Source organism: Thecamonas trahens (assembly GCF_000142905.1).
Source record: "Thecamonas trahens ATCC 50062 unplaced genomic scaffold supercont1.30, whole genome shotgun sequence".
Taxonomy (NCBI): domain Eukaryota; order Apusomonadida; family Apusomonadidae; genus Thecamonas; species Thecamonas trahens.
In genome coordinates, this window is record NW_013657650.1 from 272,873 (window position 1) to 296,210 (window position 23,338).

The 23,338-nt window shown below is 64.7% G+C and overlaps 12 protein-coding genes across 13 annotated transcripts in view; 6 read left to right on the forward strand and 6 right to left on the reverse strand.

Annotated features, from left to right (window-relative positions):
- Positions 1–1,790, forward strand: part of AMSG_06720 (coiled-coil domain containing 96) — a gene marked incomplete at its 5' end in the record, with an annotated part of 2,142 nt that extends 352 nt beyond the window's left edge. Inside the window, one exon of the mRNA XM_013901317.1 lies at positions 76–1,790. Within this exon, the coding sequence (XP_013756771.1) occupies positions 76–1,721 (1,646 nt within the window). The 3' untranslated portion in view covers positions 1,722–1,790. The remainder of the gene's footprint in view (positions 1–75) is intronic.
- AMSG_06721 (uncharacterized protein) lies at positions 1,750–2,901 on the reverse strand (the record flags this gene model as incomplete). The annotated part of the gene is made up of 2 exons (XM_013901318.1): positions 1,750–2,774; positions 2,889–2,901. 2 exons carry the CDS (start codon positions 2,899–2,901, stop codon positions 1,750–1,752), a joined length of 1,038 nt encoding a protein of 345 aa, XP_013756772.1.
- A 1,682-nt stretch (positions 2,902–4,583) lies between these two features.
- AMSG_06722 (WEE protein kinase) lies at positions 4,584–5,359 on the forward strand (the record flags this gene model as incomplete). The annotated part of the gene is made up of 1 exon (XM_013901319.1): positions 4,584–5,359. A coding segment is annotated over one exon (733 nt), but the record flags the coding sequence as incomplete, so codon positions are not given.
- Positions 5,360–5,396: 37 nt separating this feature from the next.
- Positions 5,397–9,637, reverse strand: AMSG_06723 (arachidonate 12-lipoxygenase; the record flags this gene model as incomplete). The annotated part of the gene is made up of 2 exons (XM_013901320.1): positions 5,397–7,754; positions 7,814–9,637. The coding sequence occupies 2 exons, from the start codon at positions 9,635–9,637 to the stop codon at positions 5,439–5,441; spliced, it is 4,140 nt and encodes a 1,379-aa protein (XP_013756774.1). The 3' UTR covers positions 5,397–5,438.
- A 227-nt stretch (positions 9,638–9,864) lies between these two features.
- AMSG_06724 (uncharacterized protein) lies at positions 9,865–11,225 on the reverse strand (the record flags this gene model as incomplete). The annotated part of the gene is made up of 2 exons (XM_013901321.1): positions 9,865–11,028; positions 11,079–11,225. 2 exons carry the CDS (start codon positions 11,223–11,225, stop codon positions 9,877–9,879), a joined length of 1,299 nt encoding a protein of 432 aa, XP_013756775.1. The 3' UTR covers positions 9,865–9,876.
- A 720-nt stretch (positions 11,226–11,945) lies between these two features.
- Positions 11,946–13,736, forward strand: AMSG_06725 (polymerase; the record flags this gene model as incomplete). Its single annotated transcript, XM_013901322.1, has 1 exon — positions 11,946–13,736. One exon carries the CDS (start codon positions 11,946–11,948, stop codon positions 13,734–13,736), a length of 1,791 nt encoding a protein of 596 aa, XP_013756776.1.
- A 55-nt stretch (positions 13,737–13,791) lies between these two features.
- Positions 13,792–15,619, forward strand: AMSG_06726 (alpha/beta hydrolase fold protein; the record flags this gene model as incomplete). Its single annotated transcript, XM_013901323.1, has 2 exons — positions 13,792–13,981; positions 14,014–15,619. The coding sequence occupies 2 exons, from the start codon at positions 13,792–13,794 to the stop codon at positions 15,324–15,326; spliced, it is 1,503 nt and encodes a 500-aa protein (XP_013756777.1). The 3' UTR covers positions 15,327–15,619.
- Positions 15,280–17,139, reverse strand: AMSG_06727 (the record flags this gene model as incomplete). 2 transcript variants are annotated; one of them, XM_013901324.1, is made up of 2 exons in its annotated part: positions 17,025–17,139; positions 15,280–16,896 (listed from the first exon to the last, which is right to left on the reverse strand). In XM_013901324.1, the coding sequence occupies exon 2, from the start codon at positions 16,464–16,466 to the stop codon at positions 15,369–15,371; it is 1,098 nt and encodes a 365-aa protein (XP_013756778.1). In that variant the 5' UTR covers positions 16,467–16,896; positions 17,025–17,139. The 2 variants fall into 2 exon arrangements, with proteins under 2 accessions (XP_013756778.1, XP_013756779.1); XM_013901325.1 differs by having other exon boundaries at positions 15,369–16,799; positions 16,851–17,030.
- An 860-nt stretch (positions 17,140–17,999) lies between these two features.
- AMSG_06728 (uncharacterized protein) lies at positions 18,000–19,516 on the forward strand (the record flags this gene model as incomplete). The annotated part of the gene is made up of 2 exons (XM_013901326.1): positions 18,000–19,046; positions 19,142–19,516. The coding sequence occupies 2 exons, from the start codon at positions 18,000–18,002 to the stop codon at positions 19,514–19,516; spliced, it is 1,422 nt and encodes a 473-aa protein (XP_013756780.1).
- A 534-nt stretch (positions 19,517–20,050) lies between these two features.
- Positions 20,051–21,085, forward strand: AMSG_06729 (uncharacterized protein). Its single transcript, XM_013901327.1, has one exon. The coding sequence runs from the start codon at positions 20,197–20,199 to the stop codon at positions 21,058–21,060; it is 864 nt and encodes a 287-aa protein (XP_013756781.1). The 5' UTR covers positions 20,051–20,196; the 3' UTR covers positions 21,061–21,085.
- On the reverse strand, positions 20,499–21,462 carry AMSG_06730 (uncharacterized protein; the record flags this gene model as incomplete). The annotated part of the gene is made up of 2 exons (XM_013901328.1): positions 20,499–21,088; positions 21,204–21,462. The coding sequence occupies 2 exons, from the start codon at positions 21,460–21,462 to the stop codon at positions 21,063–21,065; spliced, it is 285 nt and encodes a 94-aa protein (XP_013756782.1). The 3' UTR covers positions 20,499–21,062.
- A 209-nt stretch (positions 21,463–21,671) lies between these two features.
- Positions 21,672–23,103, reverse strand: AMSG_06731 (uncharacterized protein). Its single transcript, XM_013901329.1, has 2 exons — positions 22,755–23,103; positions 21,672–22,537 (listed from the first exon to the last, which is right to left on the reverse strand). The coding sequence occupies exons 1-2, from the start codon at positions 23,090–23,092 to the stop codon at positions 21,730–21,732; spliced, it is 1,146 nt and encodes a 381-aa protein (XP_013756783.1). The 5' UTR covers positions 23,093–23,103; the 3' UTR covers positions 21,672–21,729.
- Between the last annotated feature and the right edge of the window lie 235 nt (positions 23,104–23,338).

Here is a 23,338-nt window from a genome sequence, read left to right on the forward strand (position 1 = left end):
TTTCCCCCCCCCCCCACCCACACACACAAGCACTCATGGCAGACGAATCACAGCCGTCGACGCCGCCCACCCCAGAGGGCTACTACTCGGTCCTCGTCCCGCCGCAGCCGTTCTCGCCGGCGCTCCCAGGCGAGGCAACGGCTCTCACCGCCGACTTCCCCGGCCCGGCCTCTGCCACACCGCGGTCGCCGGCCTCCAGCTCCCGGCCGTCAAGCAGCTCGAGCAGCTCGAGCAGCTCGAGCTCGAGCTCCAGCAGCGGGAGTTCTGCTGAAGGCCCGGGCTCGGACGCGGGGGATGAGGCCGGGCTCCTGGGCCTGGACGGCGCGGTGGCGGTGGCGGTCCCGCCGGCGGACGCCATGTCGGTCTCCTCGGTGGCGTCGTCTGCTGTGACGAATCCTGCATCCGAGCTTGCACTGACGACGCGGCTGTCACGGTCGCGGTCGCAGTCGCCGCCGCTTGTGCTGCCGCCGCTGGCACTGCCGTCGCTCTCGCCGGGCTCGCCCAACGGGTCGGGCGCCGACACAACGGGCCGGTCGTTTGGGTCGGACCCGTCGACTGAGCCGTCGATGCGGGCATGGTCCGAGATGGCGTCTTCCGATGGCGAGGAGGTGGCTGCTGCCAACAGCGCGCTTGTTCTACACGGCGTGCGCGGGTCGCGGTCCGAGGCCGAGGCGTCGGACGCTGGCGAGCTCGACGTCTTTGCCATTTATTCACGCAAGCACCTTGTCGAACTGCTCCACGGAGCGCTTGTGGAGCAAGCCGAGCTCGAGGCCGAGTCTGTCAAACTCCAGCACAACGTGGCCATGTACTACCGCGAGAACGAGTCTGCCGAGAAGATCAACCAGGAGGCGTCGTCGATTGTCTCGACCTCTGACCACGAGCAGACGTACCAGTCGGCCATGGAGTCGCTGAAGCAGGTCCGCGAGCAGATGGAGCGCGAACAGGCGGCGTACGACGCGCAGATCGAGGAGATTGAGGCCGAGCTGGCCGCCAAGCGCGCCGACGAGGCGCGGCTCCGCCGGCAGTTTGACGAGAACAAGCGCGAGATCGCCCGCGCCTCGCAGCACTCGCGCAAGGGCACCCACATGCCGAGTAAGCTCATCCAGTTTTACGAGCGGCGGCAGCTGGCCAAGAACAAGGACGTCTCCTCAGTCCGCCTCGTCAACATCAAGCTCTCGCACAAGAAAGACGCGCTGCAGGCGCAGATCGAGGCCATGGAGAAGGAGAACGGTCTGCACCTCATCGACTTTGAGCAGAAGAAGATCGAGAACCAGACGTACAACGACAAGCTTGACGAGCGCGCCTCGGAGCTTTCGCGCCTCCACCGGAAGCAGACGACCACCGTCCAGATTCTGACTCACATCAAGGAAAAGTTGGCGTACGTGGTCTCGGAAAACGCGCTCCTCCGCGAGGAGGTCACCCGTGTCGGCAAGGAGGTTGCCGCCTCGCGGGCGCGGCTCTCCAAGCTCAAGTCGCGCCGCGACACCCTGCGGACCGCACACACCCATCTCAAGGACAAGGCCGGCCTAGTCGGCGACTATGCTCTGCTGCGTGACTTTGAGAAGCGCGCAGCGTCGGCGGCCGACCTGCAGAACCAGCTCGCCGACCTCAAGGAGCGCCACCAGGCGCTGCAGCGCGCCACCGCTCGCTGCAAGGCCAAGCAAAAGGCCTTCCTCGCCCAAATGCAGGCCGAAATGATCGGGGCGCACCCGCGTCGCTGAGAACAACAGCACCGCAGTAAAAGGATGATCAGTTGCCGCCGTTGCCTACGGCCGGCGCGTACACGGCGGCAGCAAAGACAAAGTTGCCGACGTTGATCGGCGTCGTAGCCACTTCGGTTCCGGTCGCGGCGTCGAGATCAAACATGACGCCCTTGGAGAGGACGTGAATCGTCGACGACTCGGGGCCCACACACGCCATCGACGGCACCAGCGGAATCGCCGGCGAGCTCAGCGGCGTCTGGATCTCGAGCGTGTACGGGTCGACAATGGCGAGCGTCGGCGGGAGCGACGATCCATTGCGTGCCAGGTAGCCGACAAACGTTTCGAGCTTAGGCACGTGCACAACCCACAGCGGGTGGAGCTCGCGAGCTGCTTTGCGCTCGTCGACGTGGAGCGTCCGACTTGTCACGTTGCCTGCCGACGTAACATCGACCGCCCAGTACACATACAGGTCAGGGGAGAGAACGAGGCCAAAGGCGACTGTCCCGTTGCCCGGCGCCGCCACCACCGCTGCTGCACCGCGCGGATCAGCCACGCCGTGCGGCAGCGGCGCGGCCTTCAGCTCGACCTCGAGCGCCGTGCCAAACTTGGGTGCATCGCCGGCCGAGGTCACAATCCGCAGCCGCGGCGGGGCGTCTGGCCGCGTGTCGACCGCCACCCCGACCAGCACGCCCGACGCCGGCTCGACCGCGAGCGCCAGAAGCAGCTCGTGCGCCGTGTTGAGAAAGGCAACGCCGACGTCAGTATTGGCATACCCGACCACCACCGTAAAGTTGCTGGTGGCAGGGAGAAAGCCGCCAAGCAGCGCGTACGAGTTGAGCGTCAGCGAGTTGACCGCCAGCGAGTACGTCCGCAGCTGCGAGAAGAGGCCCGGATACGCCGCCGCCTGCGCCACCGCCCCAGTCGCCGGATTCACCCGCGCCAGCGCATTGTCGTACCACCGCACATGCTTGCTCAGCGAGTGCTCCGCATATCCGGCCGCGTAGATATGCGCCGCCTTGCTCTCGTCCGGCCCTCCACCCACCGCCTCCACCGACCCGTCCGCCGCTGTCGCTGCCACGCCCACCACGCCCACCACGCCCACCGCCACCGCCACCGTGCCCACCACCACCGCCCACCACCATGCCACGCTCGCCCGTCGACTCTGCCGCCCCATCCACAGCCCACTATCCATCGCCATTGACCTCGCAGACGAGACGGAAGCTGCTGCTGACGAGCCAAGTGTGACTTGTGGGCCAGGGGGGGCCACGGCGCCCGTGTGACCTGAGGGCGAGATGGCCACCCCTGGCCGGCTCCGGGCCCACCACCCAGCCGGCACGCCGCCGCCAGTGGCAGCTGGCACCGCTTCTGCTGTCACTCTCTGACCGAACACTGGCCGAACACCGCCGCCACCCCGGCACGGCTGCCCTACCGTCTGCTGCTGGCTATCCTCCCCTCCGGCATGTCCCATGCCCTCTGGCCTTGCTTCTGCCTTTCTCACTCCTACTGCCGGCCCCGCATCCCCTATTCCAGGCGTGTACAGCCGCTGCGCCCCACGGATTCCCCCGCTGTCGGCGTGGCACTGCTTCAGAAGAATCTTCCGCAACCGGTTTTTGCGCGCCAAACTGGCGGGCTCACGTCCCGGGCGGGCAGGCACCGCACTCGGCCTGCCACCTCTCCTCACATCCCTCATTTCCCACTCCCCGCGTGCCCCACATTGTCTGCCCCCGCTCGGTTGTTGTTGCTCATGCGAAAGTCCCCCGTCGCTGGAGTTGCGCGCTCGCGGGTGGCCCTCTCGCCGCCGCCCTCGCCCTGCGCCGAGCCGGCGCCGCGCCAGTCGCCTGCCCGCTCACCGCCGCCGCCGCCAGCACTCGCTCCTGTTGACACGCCACCAGTTGCGCTGGTGCCCAAGCCGCAGCGTGCGCCGCGTCCAATGCCCGTGCCACCGCTGGGCGTGGTGGGGCAGCGCGGAACCCGGCTGCCCGGGAGACCCCGCCCGCGGCCGACTCGGACGGCGCGCGCGCTGCCCAAGCCGGATCCGGCCGGCTTTGATGCCTCTGCTGGCGCTGGCTCGGGACCCGGCTCGGTGACAGGCACGCCACGGCGGGCAACTGGGTCGTCATTTGGCGCTCGCTCGCGACCGCGGCCCGATCCGTCGGGCCTCGGCAACCCGTCGCTTGTCTCGCCGAACATGAGCTCGCCCTCGTTCTCACCGCGCATTCGCAAGCATCCGCACTCGGCGCCGCCGTCGTCCAAGGCCTGCCCGCCGTCCCCGCTTCGCAAGGTTTCGCCGTACGTCCGGCGGCGGCGCGACTCGTCCATCAAGGTCTACTACATGCGCCCGGCGCACCGACGGCCGCTCGCCTCGCCGCTGCCAATCGTTTCGCGACGGAAGGTATTTCCCGGCGAGCAGGCCGCGCACCCGCCGATGTCGTCGTCTTTGCGGTATGAACTCGCGTCCACAGCGCCGTACTCGCTGCCGTCGTCGACAACGGCGTCGCCAAGCAGGAAGCGGGTGGCGCGAGCCTCGCTCGCGCGCCGCCACGAACGGACGCAGTCGTCTGTCGAAGCCCGGTTGTACGCCTCGCTCTCTGGTGGCCTGCCGCCTGCGATGCCGTCGGCCACCAAGAGCGCGCTCGGCTTTCATGCCGAGTTTGATTCGGTGGCAGTTGTCTCCAAAGGCAAGTTTACCGAGGTTCTCAGAGTCCATTCGGCGGCGATCGACAAGTTTTTCGTGGTCAAGAAGGAGATTGACGACGTCCACCTGCCGGGCCTCTCGCTCAAACACGAGGTCGAGGTCATTCGCAAGCTCGGTGTCCCGCCGCACAACCACGTGGTGCTCTACGAAAAGGCGTGGGAGGAGGCCGGCGTGATGCACATTCAGATGGAGGACTGCGCCCGCGGCTCGCTCGAGCACTACCTCGAGACACAGTTCAAGGACACGATGGCGCTCCCGCTCGAGTTTGTGCTCTCCACCCTTCATGACCTCGGCAAAGGGCTGGACTATACGGCGTCGCGCGGCGTCGTCCACCTTGATCTCAAGCCGGAGAACGTTTTTGTTGACGGCGATGGCAATCTCAAGCTCGGCGACTTTGGCATCTCGCACATCCTCCCGTCTGCGGGTGCTGACTCGGACTCATCGTCGGACGACGACGACGACGGCACGGCGCCGCATCTGCGTCTGCTTCAGCCGTTCCGCCCGCCGGCGCTGGTGCGGTCGTCGTCGATGCTCGAGGACGGTGACCCCAAGTACATGTCACAAGAGCTCCTCAAGTCGGACTCGTCGTTGGTTGGCCCGTGGTGCGACGTCTTCTCACTCGGCATCATGTGCCTCTCTCTCCTTCTCGGCATTGACTTGCCGTCGCGAGGCGAAATGTGGCATGTGCTCCGCTCTGGCTCGCTCGGACCGGTCCTGGAGGTCTCTGAGGCCCACGGCCGGTATGTCGCGCTCGACGCGCCACAGGCGGAAGCTGCCACCTACAATGCTCTCCTCGACATTATTGGCCGCATGATGGCGCCCGATCCCAAGGACCGCCCAGAGGCTGCAGAAGTCGTTGTCGTAGCTGATGCGCTGCTCGAGCGCCTGCGGAGCGAGGCGACGGCCATGCAAGAATGAGACAAACTTGCACAACTTGCATAAAAAGAAGTGAACAAACCTCGGAACTTGAGAGAGCGACAAGAGGCAGAAGGAGAGAGCACAAAATCGTTGTTCATTTATCAGATGTGCCCACGCAAGCCTTAGGACGAGAGCGAGTACGGGACCTGCGACGGGCGCAGGAAGAGATACGGGTCCTCGGCGGCGGCGTTCCGGGCCAGGATGCTGGCCTCGATCTCCTTGCAGCGCTCCTGGAACGGCAGGTACGCCGGCTTGAACATATCGGCGACCGGAACTTGGAGGAGCGACGAGTACGAGCCGCCGGGGCCGAGAGTCGGGGTGGAGAGGAGGCGGACGAGGCCGAGCGAGTGGGTGACGGTGCGGGCGTCGGGAAGCGAGTCCATGATGTAGCGGAGGGTGACCTCGCTCTTGTTGATGGGCATCGGCTTGCGCATGAGGGTCGGGCGCGACGGGGCAAAAGCGTAGTAGTCGTACTGCGAGAGCGAGACTGCAGCGTGCTGGGCAGTGACGGTGAAGAGAAAGCGGGTGAGGAAGCGAGCGAGCTCGGGGCGGGTCTTCACATCCGGAATGGACGTGATGTTAGCACCGTGCGGCGAGCGGAGCTCGGCCATAAAGCCGTTGAACTGGTCATCGGCGACAAGGTCGGCGTCGGATGCGTACATGATGTCGACGGCGCGGTTGGCGTAGTTCTCGATGGCGTCCCAGAGGACAAAGCCGTCGTCGCGGTAGTAGTAGCCCGGCAGCGGGTCGTCGGGCGAGCCCGGGGTAACCTTGGTGAAGCCGCGATCGGCGAGCTCCTGCGGAAAGGCAAAGCCCTCCCAGGTCCAGTAGTCGTTGTAGTTGCGCTCCATGAGCTCGAGGACGCCGTCGAGACCAATCGAGTTGAGGTTCTCGAACTGGGCGCCCTTGCGAGCGACAAGCGAGTAGCGACCCATGTTGTTGACGGCAAAAGTGTCGTAGGTGTGCGGCTTGAGGAAGACGTACATGGGATGGTCCTTGGCAAAGGAGCGGAAGAAGGCGATGAGGAACGGCTCCATGGTGAGGTGGATGGGCCCGAGGTGGGCGCCGGCCTCGTGCCATTGGACGTCGGACGACGCGACGTGCATCTTGGCAAAGAGCCACGACTCGGCCGGGTCTGACGGGAGGTGCCAGACATGCGGGCCGGCCTCTGCGGCGCGGGTGCCGCGGGTGAGCTGGATGGCGAGCGGCATGAGCTTGGCGTAAGAGCCAGGCGCCACGTTGACGGTGTCGAGGTAGAAGACAACGACGGGTGCGTACATGATAAAGTCATCCTTGGTGATGGCGTCAGCGAGGAGCTCGTAGTCGGCAAAGTAGAGCTGGCCGGCCTCGCTCAGCTCGTCCATGGGCGGAAGACCCTTTGAGGCGAGGAAGGCGTTGGCGGCGGCAACCGAGGAGGGAGCCATGTCGAGGGCAGCAGGCAGCGGGTTGGTCGGGAGCACGCGCTGGAGAATGACCGGGTTGGTGCCAGTCAGGTACGTCCGCGCCCACACCATGTCATCGGTCCAATTGTGGTAGCCGTACGGGATGGGAAGGGTGAAGAGGTTGGCGTGAAGAGCCTCGACGGACGAGTTGGTGTCACCGGCGTCAAAGACGACGGCCCACTCGTCGGGCGACTCCCACTCGGAGATGGGCCGCGGCGCGTCCTTGACGCGGAGGAGCGACTTGGCGAGAGCGCCGGCAAAGACGGCACCGTGCGACGAATAGAACTTAAACTCGTACTGCTGCGACTGCGGGATGTCGCGAATGAAGCGCGGGAGGTAAGAGAAGGGGACGGGCATGGTGGCGTAGTCGAAGATGTCGGGCTGGCCAGCGAGCTGGCCGACGCGGCGGCCGGAGAAGGTCTCGGTACACGTCGGCTGCGCGACGACAGCCGAGTTAAGAGTGCGGCGGAGGGTGGCGGTGGCGTTGTACACGAACTTGCGCGCCTTGGCGATCGAGCCGAGCGGGCGGTGCGAGACCGGCGTGTGCCAGATGTTGAACGAGAGGTCGCGGCAAAAGTCAAACTGATCGACGTAGTCAAAGGTCTGCTGCGGGATGGTGAGGCGGGCAACAGGAACGTACACGACGTCGTTGTAGCCGGTCTTGTCGGTCCAGCGGACGGCGATGTCCTCGAGCGGGTTCTTGCAAGCGTCAAGACCCTGCTCCGCAATGCCAAACTCAAAGCAGGCCTCGCCGGCGTCGAGCCAGCGGGTCATGGCCTCGCGGAGAAAGTCGGGCGAGGAGCCCCAGGCGATCTCGTCGTCGGCGACGGCGGCCGAGTTGACGGCGCACGGGCGCACGCCGTACTTGACGGCGAGCGGGAGGTCGTAGAGCGAGTCGACCGGCGGCGCTGAGCCCAGGGCGTACGGCGTGACCGAAAAGTACTCGGTGGTGAGCGGATTCGACATGACAAAGCCCGAGTAGAACATGGGGCCGAGCTGGAAACGGAAAAGTCCCACTCGGCCGGGTTGAACGAGTTAAAGGTGTGGGTGAAGACGGTGAAGAGGGTGCGGAGGCCGCCAGCAACGATGGCCTTGAGCAGCTTGGGGTAGGCCGAGATCGAGTTGGCGAAGAAGGTCTTGGAGGAGACAAGGACAAAGTCTGCTGTGTTCGGCTCGGCAAACGGCTCAAAGGTGGCGGCCTTCTCGCCGGCGACGCCGCAGAGCTTGATGGCCATGCCGCGGACGTCGGGGCGGGCGTCGTTGCGGACCTTACGCATGCCGTTGGAGAAGCGGACCCAGGCCGGCCATGACTCGCCGGGGTTGGCAAAGAGGCCGACCTTGAGGTGCTCGGGAACCCAGTCGTTGACGCGGAACTCGCCACGGACGCAGCCGTGCATCTTGCGGTGGACGTCGCGGTAGGCGGTGTTGAGGTCAAGCTCCTTGACAATCGATGTCGTCGTGTCGATGAGCTCGGCAATGGACTGGGCCTCGTTGGCCTCCGGGTACACCTCGCCGGGCACGAGCGAGCACTGGTCAGTGTAGCGGGTGAGGGCGTGGAGGAAGAGGAGTGCAGCCGGGATGAGGATGAGGAGGCGGAGCCACGACTTGAGAGCGCGGGCCTTGTAGACGGCCATGGCGGCCCAGATGGTGCCGCCGCCGACAGCGACCTTGAAGGTCAGGGCGACGAGCTTGAAGACGTTGTTGGAGACAAAGAGCTCTGAAAAGAGCTCGACCTCCCAGGGAACAAGGCCCCAGTGGGTAAAGGCGGCAAAGACGAGAGCCACCGCGCCGGCCGCGAGGGCGGCGGTCTGGAGCCAGTGGTCGAGAATCCACTTGCCGAGAACCTCGGGGTGCGGGGCGTTGCCGTACGGCGCAAGGTAGAGGATGGCGAGGAGGAAGCCGAGGACGGCGAGCGCCTCGACCTGGGTGAGGTTGAGGGCAAACCAGGCAGTGGTAGCCGTGGAGAAGGCAGCCGCGGTGGCAGCGATGCGCCCGAGGGCGGCGGTGGCCGAGAACGAGACCTGCTGCGAGGCGTGGGCCGAGACGTAAGCGTCGGATGACGAACGCTTGACAATGTCAGCAGTGATAAAGACCATGGCGAGGCCAATCGCCGAGTGCTGGTAGGCAAAGACGACGTGGATGGCGTAGAGCGCAGTGGAGTGGGTGGAGAGCGGGAGCTCGACGTCGAGGAGGACGGTGAGGGCCAGAATCTTGACCAGGATGACGTTGTAGAGGACGTGCAGCTGGAGCGGGTTGAGGAGGAGGCGGAAGTGCAGCGGGTAGGTGATGCACGTCGCCGGCGAGACCGTCCAGTAGTACATGCGGATGGCCCAGATGAGGTAGCAGACGGTGGCAAACGAGACCGCGATCTGCGATGCCCACCAGCGCGCCCACATGCCGGGCTGCTTGCCCTCGGCCGCCAGCTTGCGGAAGAGGGTGAGCGCACGGCCAAGGCCAGCTGCCGGCGCCGCCAGAGTCAGGCCGGCCAGCAGCGCAATCTCGCCTGGGTTGTCCTTGTGGACGTCGAAGCGGACGGCGTAGACGAGGACGACGACGGCGGCCACAATGGCGACCGGGATGTAGGCGTCGACCCAGGAGAAGCGGAGAGTGACAAAGGCGTCGGTAGCGTCAGCCACAAGCGAGTTGGTGGCGTCAGCGTAGTGCAGAATGGACCACAGGAGCCAGAACGGGAGAAGGTAGAGCCCAGCGCCGGCGCCCTGGTAGACCCAGTTGGACCAGCCACGGCTGCGCGAGACAACCACAAAGAGCGGACCAAAGTAGAGGAGGGCAAACGAAGCAACAACAGTAGCAAGGGCAAACGGCGAGCATCCCACGAGGAGCCGCGTAGCGGTGTACACCCCATGCAGGAGATCCACCATAGTACTTGTAGTGGAGGGGGGAGAGAGAGAGGGGTAAGGGTGTTGGGTGTAGGGGGGAGGGGGGGAAGGGGGGGGGGGGCGGGGGAAGACGGCGATGTTTTGGCGCTCCCACACGCGTGGGCTTTCTTCTTTATTTTTTTGGCGCCAAGGCCAGCGCAATGCGTTGTTGGTGTGGCTCTGCGAGTGCATTCATTCCATCATTACCATCAGGTACGGGTGTAGGAGGGCGGAGGGTTTAGTTAGTGTGCAAAGAACATCTTGACTGCGCGCACAATGTTGGCCCGACACATAGGGCACTCATCGAGCGAGTCGGCACACTCGCTGCAGGCGCAGACGTGACCGCATTCGAGGAGGATGACGTCGATGCGGTTGTCCATGCAGACAACGCAGAGGTTGGCATCCTCGTCGGCAGCGATTGGAGCAGGCATCTTGGCCGCGGCTTTGGCAGGGGCGGGAATCGACGGCGCGGGTGCTTGGGCGGTCGGTGCGATTGACGGCGAGCCGAGCGGGCGGCCGTCAGGGCGCACATCGACAAAGGACGCAGGCGGGACGGTGAGCGGCGGAAGTGAGGCGGGGTTCGGCAGCGGCGCCATAAATGACGGAGTCGGCGCGACGTGCGGTGGGGTGATGCGACCGGACGGAACGGGCGCGGCTGGCGATCCGCCGTCCGACTCGTCCGAGGCGCGCAGGATGGCAGAGGCAAACGAGGTACGGAGAGAGGCAACGGGCGAGGCGATCGGCGAGGCAACATGCGGTAAGACTGGCTCACAGACGCTCCTGGTGGGCGTGGTGTGAAGGCCTGCAGCAGTTAGCCCGGAACCAAAAGAAGCCTCGGTTCGCTCCAACGTCATCAGGGACTGCGAGAGCACGCCGGCCTCCGTCTTGGATGACAGGAACTCGGCCAGCGACTGGTATCGGTGGCCGTCATACAGTAAAAAGCCCGAGGCCAGACACGAGAGCCGCGAGTGTGTGATGGTGCCGTTCGAGTTGGCGAGCGAGATGGTGTAGTCGCCCGGGACCGATGACGAGTAGCGGACAACATACGTCCCGGCGGCATGATGCGCGAGCCGAGCCTCGATCTCTTCGCGAGTAGCGCTTCCATCGAAACATGACGACGACTCGACCGACTGGCGTACCATCTTGTACCGCGAAACGTCGTCGGGCGCCGTGGCGGACGCTTGCGTTTGCGAGTGTGCCGGTGACTCGGGCGCGTCCAGGCCATGCGCAGTGTACAGCAAGGCGCCCGCGCCGGCGGTCCCGGCCTGTTCGGCAGCCTCAAGCTCCAGAAGCGAGACAGTGTAGACGTGCGGCCAGAGAGCAACAATGTCCTCAATCGACGAGAAGCCGCGCGGCGAGGCCTTGTCGATGCAGATGCGGACCGAGCCATCGGGCTCGCGATGGAGCAGATACAGGACGTGGATGAAGCACTCGAGGCATCCACATACGACAGCGCTAGCCCACCGTTCTGCCGCGACAACCGCCATATAAAGGTGCCCGGCGAGCGGCCCGCCAGCCGGCCCGGCACTACCTCGCCGTCCGAGGTGACAAAGCCCTCGAGGCCGACCCTATCTGCGCCTGGGTCAAACATGCCCGACGCCTCCAGCGCCGCCAGGAACTCGGGCGTAGCTATCCAACACCATGCCCATGCCCATACCACACGTGAGTTTCTCCCTCTTCTCCCTCCTCCCCCCCTTCTCCTCCTCTTCCTTCCAAAACGTACGGTCCGTCGGACAGAAAGGCACTCCGCCCCCGCCTGCAGCAGCAGTCTGTCCCGAGCAGGCAGAGATGGGCGTGTACTCGCACGGCTGCCTGTCTCTGCCATCCTCCCGGTACCGTTCCGCCGCCATTCCTCGTACTAGAGATAGTGGTGGGGGTTCGGGGGGTGGGGGTGGGGGTGGGGGGTGCGACCGGGTTGGGGAGGGGTAAAGAGGGGGGCGGCGCGGTGAGTGGCTCTGCCCACTGATCAGAAAAAGGCTGCGGAGAAGAGAGGGCCGATGGCCCAAAGTTGATGGCCCAGGGCGGATGGCCCAAGACGGATGGCTCAAGGCGACAGATGGCAAGAGAGAGAGAGAGGAGAGGCATGGATTGAATGACATCTCTAATCGTGTGGTACGATTGGTTGAGGGCACAGTGGTATGTGTGGTGAGTTTGTGGGGAGATTTGTCATCTGTGATGGATGGACATGGTGGTGGTCACAGTGGTCGGTGGTGGACGTGAGCTGTCTCGCCGTCAACCTGCCCGACTTGACCAACCTGCCTGCGCCTGCCATTACTCTCTCTCCGCCCGATCCATCTCCCTTGATTTTGCCATGATCAGGCCGCGGCATGGGGTGGCGCCGTCACCATCGCTATCGCCACCGTCTCCACCTCCGCCATTCCCTCTGCCGCCTGCTGCGACAGCCTCGACCCGCTCGCCGACTGCAGCGACAGCTGCCCGCCGCAGGCCGGGCCAAGCCCGCTCTGCCGTTCCGGCCTCGCCGTCGCCGAGTCCCAGCCCGCCACCGCGGCTGCGTCCTCTTTCGGCATCGCTCTCTGGTGCCTTGTCCTCGGCTGTCTCCTCCGCGGCGCCCTCGCTAGCCTTTTCAGGCCTCTCTTCGGCAGCTGGGTCGGCGGCCGGTTCGGCAGCTGGCTCGCCACGCATCGTGGCTACCGCGTTGGTCCGCCCGCGGCTCCGTGGGCGACACACCACAGTCATCATTCCATCGCCGTCGCTCTCACCGTCTTCGCACGGCTCACGATCAAGGTCACGATCAAGGTCGCGGTCGCGGTCGCGGTCGCGGTCTCCGCGTCGGCCGTCGGGTGGTGGTGCTGGCGACGGCGGTCGTGGGCGTGCCGTGCGGCGGCAGGTTACGCTTGATGTACTGCCGCCTACGTGGGATACAGCGTTGGCAGGCGACGGATCCGAGATTGGCGAAGAGGTGCTTGCAGAGATGGTGAGCGGGGCGTCGCGCGATGAGCTCGTGCAGGCCGCCGACGTGACGACGCTCGCGGTCGGCCTGGCGGCGTTCCTCAAGCCGCCTGAAGAGCGGCAGGCTGGTGGTGAAAATGCCGGCACCTTGAAGCTGCTGCGCGAGTTGGCGGGCGTGTATCTCATTCTAGGTGATAGGCAGCGGCACCGGGCGTACTCGCTGGCTGCCATTGCTCTGGCGTCGGCGCCGGAGCCGGTGACTACCGCCGCGCAGGCGCGCGCGCTCCCCGGCATCGGCCCTTCGATTGCTGCCAAGATTGAGGCGTTTGTGAAGACCGACCGGTGCGCGGTCCTGGATCGAATTTACCTCTCACGCAAGTGGGAGGTCATGTCGCGGCTGGTCGGCATCTGGGGCGTGGGTCCGTCAACTGCCGCGCACTGGATGGCACGCGGCATCGAGTCGGTCGAGGCCTTGCGCGAGTCGGGCACCCTGCTCTCGGACCGCCAGGCCATGGGTGTCAAGTTCTACGATGACTTTCAGGCACGCATGCCGCGTGACGAGATCGACGTCCACATTGGCGTCGTCGCCAAGGTCGTCGACGAGCTGCCGGACGCCAGAGATCTCGGCCTTGTCACCGTGCCGGCCGGCTCGTGGCGCCGCGGCAAGAGCTCGGCCCACGACGTGGACATTCTAGTTACCACCCGTGAACTGCAGCCCATGGCTGCCCTCGTCGGCATCCTCGACAAAATCGTCGACGCTCTGTACGAGCTTGACTACGTCGAGGCCACACTGCGGAAGAGCTACGGCATCGGAACTCGCAAGCACCCGTCTCGGAACTCGCTCTCGCTTGCGGTTGAGCATGAAGACTTTGACGTTTTCTTTGGCGTTGTCAGCCTCCCCTCGCCGCTCTCGCACCTCCAGCCCCCGCTCGCCCGGCGCCTCGATCTCATCGTTGTCCCGCGCACCCGCTTTGCCGTCACCTCGCTCTACTTTACCGGCTCGGCCATGTTCAACCGGCTGCTTCGGATCCACGCTCTGGCGCTCGGCTACAAGCTCGGCAACGACAAGATCTTCCCGGTCGACGACCTTGGTCTCCCTGCTGGCCCGCCCGTCGCAGTATTAACCGAAGCCGACGTCTTTGACCTCCTCGGCCTCCCCTTTGTCCCGCCGACCTGGCGCAACAACAGCTGACCGATGTGCCTGGCTACGCGCGTCTCGCTCGCAACATCGAGACATTGAACAGAGCATGTCTCCGCCAGCCAGTAAACCCTCACACGCCCTCGCCGGCGCGTCGGCTGCCATCACTGGATACACCGGATCCCAAGGCGCCAAGTACGACGGCGGTTGTGCACGTTGCACGTTGGCCTCAACTGCAACTCCGGGGAGGCAGGCTGCTGCTGAAGTGATGGCGGTGGTGGCGGTGGTGGATCTTGCGGGTACGGTAGTTACGGCGTCATCAGCCGCCAAGAGTGCGGCGTGTTTGGGCGGCGGATTGCGGCGTTCGGCGGCTCGGCGCGCCCCGCGCTCACGGTCATTGATTGGCACTTGACTCACATGTTCCGGCTGCGGTGCGTGACGCGTTCGACCGGCCTCGCAGCATTCGGACAGAAGCTGGCACAGATCAGCAGGGCGAGCATCGGGAACAGTGCTGTCCGTACCATGAGCTCAGAAGTCGGAGGAGCTGGCGGTGCTGCAGAGGCCGTCGAGGCAGTGCCGTTTGAGGCCAGCCTCCCGTGGGCTCTCACCATTGCCGGCAAGGAGTGGCGCCGGCCCGGATGCGACGAGCCGCGCAGCAGGGTCCTCGCCCTGCACGGCTGGTGCGATTCGGCGGCATCGTACGACAAGCTCGCGCCGCTTCTGGTCACCGCGCCCGGCGGGCCAGACTCGGTCTTGGCCATCGATCTGCCTGGTCACGGGCTCTCTTCCTGGCGCGCACCCGATGCCAACTACCACTACGTCGACTACGTCCACGACGTCATGGGCCTCATGGTCCAGGAGGGCCTCCTTCACGATCCGCACACCGCCCGCGTCTCGCCTGCTGCCGGCGATGCCGATGGCACCGACAAGCCGCCCCACATCACTCTGATGGGCCACTCGATGGGTGGCGGTATCGCCGTCATGCTCGCCGGCGCATGGCCGCACGCCATCGACCGACTCGTCCTCATCGAGGGCGCAGGCACGCTGCCCGCAACCACCGATGCCGACCAGGTCGATGTCGTCGCCTCATTTGTTGCCTCCAAGCTCAAGTACGCCTCTGCCAAGTCGGCGCCGCGCCCACATCCGCGGCGCGATGCCATGGCCGAGCGCCTCGTCCAGGCCCTCCGTGGCAAGGGTGCAATGGACCTCGACGCCGCTCGCACCCTCGTTGCTCGCGGCACCCGCCAGCTCCCATCCGGCGAGTTTACCTGGCGCTCCGATCCTCGGCTCCGCATGGCCGCCCCCTACCGCATCTCCGAGCCCTCGCTCCGCGCCTTTCTCGGCAACATCGCCGCGCCAGCCGTCCTCGTCATGGCCTCGCGCGGCTGGCCCATTCCCGATGAGCTTGTCGCCGAGCGCCTGGCTGCCGTCCCACATCTGCAGGCCGTCCGCCTCGACGGCTCGCACCACCTTCATCTCGAGGTCGCTGAGACTTTGGCTGACCTCTTTGTGCCGTTCATTGCCGAGGACTCGGGCGTCGAAGAACCGCAGGTGGCGGCACAGGTCATCGCCGACGCCATGGCCACACCCCGCCTGGCCGCATCTGCGGCTACCGCGGCTGCTGCCGCTGCATCCAGTGACTGATGCGAAAGCTCGCCTGCGGCGAGCATGGCAGCTGGATGCAGACTAGCTTTGGGAGTCGTCGCTTGCGCGCTCGGCCCCTGACCCATGCTCGACGTCGCTTCTCTCATCACTTGCGCTCGCCCGTGTCATCTCAACCTCTCCGCTCTCGCTCTCGTGCGCCGGCCCGACCTTGGCCGTCCGTTTCGACGCTGCGCCGGCGATTCCACCGGCTGCGAGCAGCCACGCCACCGACCACATGTGCCGTTCGCCCCAAGCGATAAATTTGAGAGCGATAAACGCAGGCTCAGAGACAAGGTACGTGGAGACCCAAGTAGCACCGATCTGGCCGAGGATGGCGCCGACGTCGATGTTGTGAGAGTCGCCCACAACCTCCGGCCCGGCGACCAGAAAGAATGCTGCGCCGCCGGCACCCACCACCGCCAGCCCTACGCCGATCGCCATGGCCACAGCCCGCGGGACCTTAGGCCCGTCTGCAAGGAACGGGCCGTCCTGCACTGTCGTCCGGAACAGCTCCACACCCAGCACCGTCGACAGGATGGTGCCCACCACAAATGAGAGCAGGAACGACGAGCCGATGTTCTCGATCGATCCGCCGGGCTCCGCCAGGTTGTCGAGATTGAGCGCAGCCACAACCGCCACAGACAAGACCTGCAGCAGCAGCGAGAGCGTCAGGCCTATGATTCGCGGAATGAACGAGTACGGATCGCCGACCGGGTGGGCGAAAATGCCGATGATTGACGACTCGCGCATGATCTTGGTCACAATGTTGACCGAGACCAGGCGGTCCTGGTTGGCGAGAGCAAACGACGAGGCCTTGGACCGCTTGAAAGCAGCGACAATGAGAAAAGCAACTGCGGCAGCGACAATGAGGTAGACCGAGATCGAGGTCGACGACGACGGCGACGAAAAGTGGTCCGGCGACGCCTGGAAGCCTTCGCCGCCCGAGTTGGCGAAGCCAAAGCAGCGCGGGTAGACCCATTCGTTGTCGTCAAAGCCTCGCTTGCATCCAGGCGAGACGGTAAAGTCGACCGGCGGAAAGCCGGCGTCGTTACAGTTGGCCCGATCACAGTCGGGGGTGGAGCAAAGGAGGCCACCCGGCACGCCCGACCGACACTCCATGGTGAGGAATCCCGAATCCATGGGAATGCATGCTCCAACCTCGGCGTAAAACACCGCATCGGGCGGAGAGTGCAGGCTCGAGCATGTCTCGTTGGACGGCGGCGTCGGTCCGAACCACGTATGGAACTCGATTCCCTGTACAAACCGCTCCGGCGGCGTGGGGAACCTGTCCAGACACTCGAACTTGCGAAAGCCCTTCTCCTCATCATGGGAGCGGATGTCCTTATTCGAGTAACATTCGCCTGGTGTGAGGATCTTGGTCAAGGTGAGGTTGTTGACCGGCGGATCGAGCTGGTGCGGACAGACGGTGCCGTGCCACACCTCGATCCGGCCGTCCGCCGTGCAGATGATGGCCTCAACCTCATTTGTACAATCATTGCAACTCTGCGAACATGCCCCATCCACCCCATGCGGTGGATGCGCAAACTCGACCAGCGCCTTGTCCCGTGAGCTGATGACCATCGCCCATTCCGTCCATTCCGCCCGCCACCCGGCCACACACGGCCGCCTCGACCCAAGTGAGTCCCCCTTTCTCCCTCCTCCGTCCGCCTAACATGCGCTCTCCATTGCCACGCGTACCATCGCACAGTCGGATCATCGCCATAGAGCTGCTCGAGCACATGCTTGAACCCATTAAGTGGAGGCCCAACTGGCCCAGGTGGTACGGGACCTGGCCCAGGTGGTACGGGACCTGGCCCAGGTGGTACGTGTTGCTCGTCAGGGCCACCAAGAGCAGCACGACGAGGACCAAACTCATGCACCTCCGCATGACGGTGGCGTATATAAGGGAACTCATGCACCTCCGCATGACGGTGGCGTATATAAGGGGGGGGGGGTAGTTGGGTGCGGGTTTGTACGAGTAACCTCACCCTTGCTTGCCTCTTTCCTGGCGTCGAGTGTCTGCCTCTAGGTACCAATCAGTCTCTCTGCTATCCTGTTGGTCGTTGTCTTCGTGTCGTCTTGGTCGTCGTCCCCGTTCTCCACACTTTTCCGCCAATATGGGCGGCGTTGTGTCACGCCCTTCCCGCCTTTTCTTTTTGAAGGAGCACCGAGGGAATGCGCGCAAGCTGTGGAAATGCGACGAGCTCAGCCCGCTGTGTCACGCCATCATGCTCGATGTCGAGTCGGAGTGAGTGAGCAACCAGCGTGGTGGTGATGGTGATCTTGGCGCTATTCCCAGCCGTGATGTCGTCCCACACTGACAGAAGCATTCCGTGACGGAACAAGCCGCCTCCAAGCGAGATAACAATGGAGGCAATACTACCACCCCAGCTCCGCAAGCCGTTGATGGCATTACTCAGAGTTGTCACGATCGCCTTGAGGCTCCTGAACGTGCTCCTCGACGGCTACTTCTTCGCCGTCGTTCGCTTTTACTCCCAATTGCGCCGCGGCTATGATGTTTGGCCTAATTCGGCGTTCGGCCGATCCTGTGGGCCATCCACGGCGAGGCACCGACCCTCCCTCCCCTCCCTCCCCCTCCCTCCCTCGCACCGGCGCTCTGACCAGGAATCACGTTCGTTCTCTCGCCACACCTCTCTCGAGAGCACGCCACACATGAAGGCAGGAGTAGTTGCGGCTGTAGGCGCGGCGGTGGCAGCGACGGCTGCGACTGCATTCTACGCCGGGGCACGCTACGCGGCGGGCAGCCGGAGCGAGTCGACGGCTTCGACGAGGACGGACACCAAGACAGGGGCAGGGGCAGGGGCAGGGGCTGGAGCTGAGAGCGTGGGCGATGGAGGGATCGGCGGAGGATGTGATGCGGACGATGAGCTCCTTCATGCGCAGCAGTTCAAGCGTTGCGTGGCGTTCCTGGGCGAGGAGGGCTTTGGCCGGCTGCGTGGGGCGACGGTGGTGGTGGTGGGATGCGGCGGCGTCGGCTCGCACTGCGCGCACATGCTCGCGCGATCAGGGGTGGGTACGCTTGTGCTGATTGACTTTGACCAAGTGACACTCTCGTCGCTCAACCGCCACGCGACGGCGACGTGGGCGGACGTGGGCAAGCCCAAGGTGACGGCGATGGCGGCGGCGTTTGCGGCGTCGGCGCCGGCTGTCAAGGTTGTGGCCAAGCCACTGATGTTCACAGGCGAGGCCGCAGCCGAGCTGCTGCTGGGCGCGGGCGGTGAGGCGCCGGACTTTGTCATCGACTGCATCGACAACCGCAAGACCAAGGTCGACCTGCTCATGTACTGCACCGACAACGACATTCCAGTGGTGTCGTCGATGGGCGCCGGCGCGCGGGCGGACCCGTCGCGCATCCGGGTGGCAGACATCATGGAGACGTCGGCTGACGCGTTTGCACGGCGGCTCCGTGCCGATCTGCGCAAGCGCGGCCTGACCAAGCCTATCCCGTGCGTGTACTCGACTGAGCCGGCCGGCTCGACGCTCGCGCCACTGCCGGCCGAGGTCGCGGCGGCACCCGACGAGTACACCCTCTTCCCGGACCTGCACTTTCGGGTCTCGATCATTCCGGTCCTCGGCATGGTGCCGGCCATGTTTGGCAACGCGCTCGCGGCATTTGTCGTCATGGAGATCAGCCGCCCCGTCGAGCCGGTGCCGGACGAGGTTGCGCTCGACCCGGATGCGCCGGCGTCCAAGACCCGCGTTGCGCCGTCCAAGGTGGTGAACCACGCCCAGGGCGCGCCGAACCGCAACGAGCGTTTTTTGCCAACCTTGCCGGCGATGCACGCCAACACAAGGAGACCGAGGCGGAGCGGTCGCCGCTCGGGGCCGAGCTCGACGCCGCCTTTCCGGGCTGGACCTTTTCCAAGGCCGACGCCAAGTATGTGGCCATCGAAATGTGGCACAATGTGTCGGCCCGGCGTGGGCACGCCTCGCGCCGGCTCACACTTGTTCGGTGGGATCCGGCGGCGCCATCGGTCCCGGCCAACCTCGTGCTTGTCACCCGGAAAGAGGCCAAGGCCATGAGCGCCGTCCCGCTGGCCGAGCGCGCCGCCCGCTATGGCACCGACTGGGTCGCCTGGGTCGAGTCGCGCCTCGCCATGGGCCGCGCCTACATGGAGCGCGTCCGCGACGAAGCCGCCGCCATGGCCAGTGCCGATGCCGACGCGTAGAGCCTGCTCCAGTATATCCCAGCAAATGCGCCACCAGCATGTGCGCCATCAGCATGTGCGCCATCAGCTTGTGCGCCCTGAGCATGTTCGACCGGACATGCCATGTCGCACAAGCCAAGCTGTAAACCGGCACACCGGCACACCTGTGCATGGTCTGTAGTAGAGGCACTGCCATCCCAGCGTGTGCCTGGGAAGGTGATGATGGGGAAGATGTTATGATGGATGAGCGGGAGCTTGTGCAGCAGACCTTGAACTTGCATGTGATTCATTCGACGACAACCAATGAATGCGTAAGGAGGTCGAGGGAGGGAAAGGAAGAGGAGGAGGGAGGGGGGGGGAAGGGGGGGGGGAGGGGGGAGGGGAGGGGGGAGGGGAGGGGGAGCCATTTGAACTAATATGGAAGCCATCTCGGAAATAGTCAGACTGTTTGGAGTATTCCGAATTGGCGCTGACTGTGGACCACACCGCACTCAACCAGCCCACACCCGACCAATCTAACAGTCCTCACCCCTTCCTCACTCCCCCACCCCCCCCCCACCCCACCCTCCACCCCCCACCACGCCACATACTACGACACACTCTGGTGTACCTCTGGTTGTACCCTTCTCCATCCCCCCCCTTGCTGGCTATCCAAGTGGTGAACAAGAAGCATACCCGCACGTGCGAGCTGACTACCAACCATGTCGTCCATGGTCTCTCTGGTCCGCAAGGCACTCCGTCGGCCACCGTCACCACCACCGTCATCTCCAGTTGCAGGCTATTCTCCGTCAAAACGATTTGGTGATAATGGTCCGGCGTCGGCTTCGTCTGCCCATGCCGCGCCCAACTCGTCGCCTCATCATCATCCTCCTCATCATCACGCCCTCAAGCCAAGGGCTCTTGCTACCAAGCTTGCCGCATGTATGGTTGTCCCTGATGCCGATGACTGTGCCCTTGGCCAGGCAGACATGGATGGTCTGGCTGCGGCTGCGGCGGGCGAAGATGCTGATCTTTATCCGCCGCGCCACATGCGGGCGCTCAGTGACGACGATGACGGCGACGACGACGATGGCCTGCTGATCGGCCACGCCCAGTTTGGCGCTTTCCAGGACAGCGATGAAGACGTCGATGACGACGATGAGTGGGTCCTGGTCGAGTTTGATGACCTCAACTCGCTGCTCATCACAGACGCGCTGGCCGCAGGAGCAGCCGCCGACACTGCAGCCGCTGAAGACGCCGACGCAGGCCTTGCCGGCCTAGCGTCGATGGACGTCGCAGGCGGCATGGCCCACGTGCCGGGCCTCCCCACTGCGCTCAGCAGACGCAAGCGCCGCCGCGACGCGCTCGAGCTCGCGTCTCAAGCGCCGGGCGTCTTCCCGGCCTTCTCTATGCTCCCCAAGATCGACGACGACTTTGTCGGCGACGTCGACGCCGACTATCACACAATCCCTTTCCGCTCGCACCCGACCGGGCGCACAGGCTCCTCATTCTCATCACTGCCGGAGATGGGCTCGTCTCGCGGTTTGGTCCGGCCGCGCAAGCGGCGCAAGTCGCTGCAGGACTGATCTTAGTGAACAACAGAGTACATCATTCCTTGTGGCCGCCACGAGGGTCGGGCAGCACTTGGTGCACATGTCATCATTCCACGTGGGCACCATGGGAGCTTGGCCGATAAGATGTAAAACGAAGGGTTGACGGCTCTAGCCACCATCGCCACGCGCCGCGACCAGGCCTGCACAGTACCCGGCGTGGTACCAGGCGTGGAGCAGGTCTACCAGGACCGGGTCGTCTGCAATCCTCTGCGGCAGCGGAAGCGATGGGGCAATGGTCTCGACTACGTGTGGAGCTTGTTCGCCATCCGATGCCGATGCCGATGCCGATGCCGATACCTCCTCCCAGGCCCCCGGCAGCAGGTCCGAGCCAACCGAGTCAGCTGAGCCGACCGAGTTGGCCGACTCATCGACCATGTTGTCGCCTGTTGGTGCACAATCAGGCGGAGGACCAGGGAGAGGAGTCTGAATGTGCTGGTATGTAGCAGATGATGCGAGAGTGGTGAATGCAGCTGCTAGGGCGTCGTCGTCGATGGGGGCTGCCATGGCGGGAGTGAGGTGGTGGCCGGAGCTGAAAGGGGGGGAGGCGGGCAGCGACAGGAGGGAGAAGGCGAGTGATCGCGACAAGGTGAATGGGCACGTGTTTGCGTGTGAGGACAGACAGGGGCAATATGGGCGGAGAATCTACAGCTCCTTGGGCGGCGGCGGCGGCGGCGGCTTGGAGATGACCGGCGGCTTGGAGGTCTTGGCAGCCTTTGCTTCGGCGGCGAGAGCAGCGGCGGTGGCGGCGTCGGTGATGACGGGCGTGGGCGGCGGCGGCGGGATCTTCTCGGCAATGACGACTTCGGAGGCGACGCCCCACTTGGAGATGACGTTGTGGTGGGTGATCTTCCACTGCGAGTCGGGAAGGTAGTCGCGGGTCCGGATGGGCCGCGAGCCGGCAAGGAGCGGCGGGTAGATGGCGTAGAGCGAGGACCACATCGAGGTGACAAAGGTGGAGATCAACGAGTTGCCACGGGTCTGCGAGACGAGGCAGACCCGGCCGTAGTCGTCGCGGACCTCTTTGTGGGCGTAGCTGATGATGGCCTCGATGTCCGAGGGCGGAATCTTGTCGAGGACGTAGGTGGCGATGACGGCGTCAAAGCCCTTCCAGTTGAGACGCGACGAGCCGTGCTTCGAGTTGCGAGTCCGGCCGACGGCGAGGTCGTTGCGCGGATCGTCGTCGCGCTTCCAGCGGATGCAAGCACGGCCAGTGTCGAGGTGCTTGGAGACGCGATGGACGGTGGTGTGGAACATCTTCTCAGAGACCTCAAAGCCCTCGTAGGTGGCGTTGGCCGGCATTCGCTTGTCGAGGAGGAACTGAGCAAGACCACCATTCCCCGGACCAAACTCAAGCACGCCCCACACATCCTTGAGCTGGCACTTGCGGATCATCTCGTTCATGGCCGGGCCTGCGTACCAGTGGTACAACGTCTCATGCATGTCACCGAGGCTGTGCACGCCAAAGCAGAGGTGTGCGTGTGTGAGTGATAGGTGATCAGAGGTCGCAGAGTGTGGGGAAGAAAAGGGACCAGAAAAAAGGACTGCCCGACAAAGGGGGGGGGGTGCTCCAGCAGCAGCCAGCCACAGGTGCCAGGCGAGCCGGGGAAGGGGGCGGGGGGGAGAAGGAATGACGGGGGCGTGGGCATGGGTATGAGTATGGGGCGTACAAGTCAAAGGCGGAGACCAGTTCGTGCTTAGGAAGGGCGTCGAGTGGCTTCTCTGTGCCAAGCAGCAGCATCTGGCCATGGAGGAAGAGAGCGAGGAAGGGGAGGGCGAGGAGGAGGAGGCAGATGTACCAGGGGAAGAAGCAGACAGGCGGAGGGAGAGGACGACGCCGCACCACTCTCTTCTTCTTCTTCTTCCTCTTGCTCCTCACATCATCTGCTCCTCTTCCTCCATCTCCTTCTCCTTCATTGCCATGGCTAGCTGAACCGGGCTGGTGGTCGGCCTTGCGCTGCCGCAGCTCAGACTGCGTGCTGACCTCAGTTGCCTCTTGGCTGGACATGACCTTTTCTGGAGTCGAATGTCGGTCGGGCCCGTAGTCACTGCCGACTGTGCTCGCTGTGGCTGCTGCCCATCACGGTCGGCTGTGGGCGGCTGCTTGCCATCACGGTGGACTAAGGACGGCTGCTTGCCATCGCTATTGACTAAGGACGGCTGCCATCGCTATCGACTGCGGACGGCTGCTTGCCATCACGATTGACTAAGGACGGCTGCCATCGCTATCGACTGCGGGCGGCTGCTGGCCATC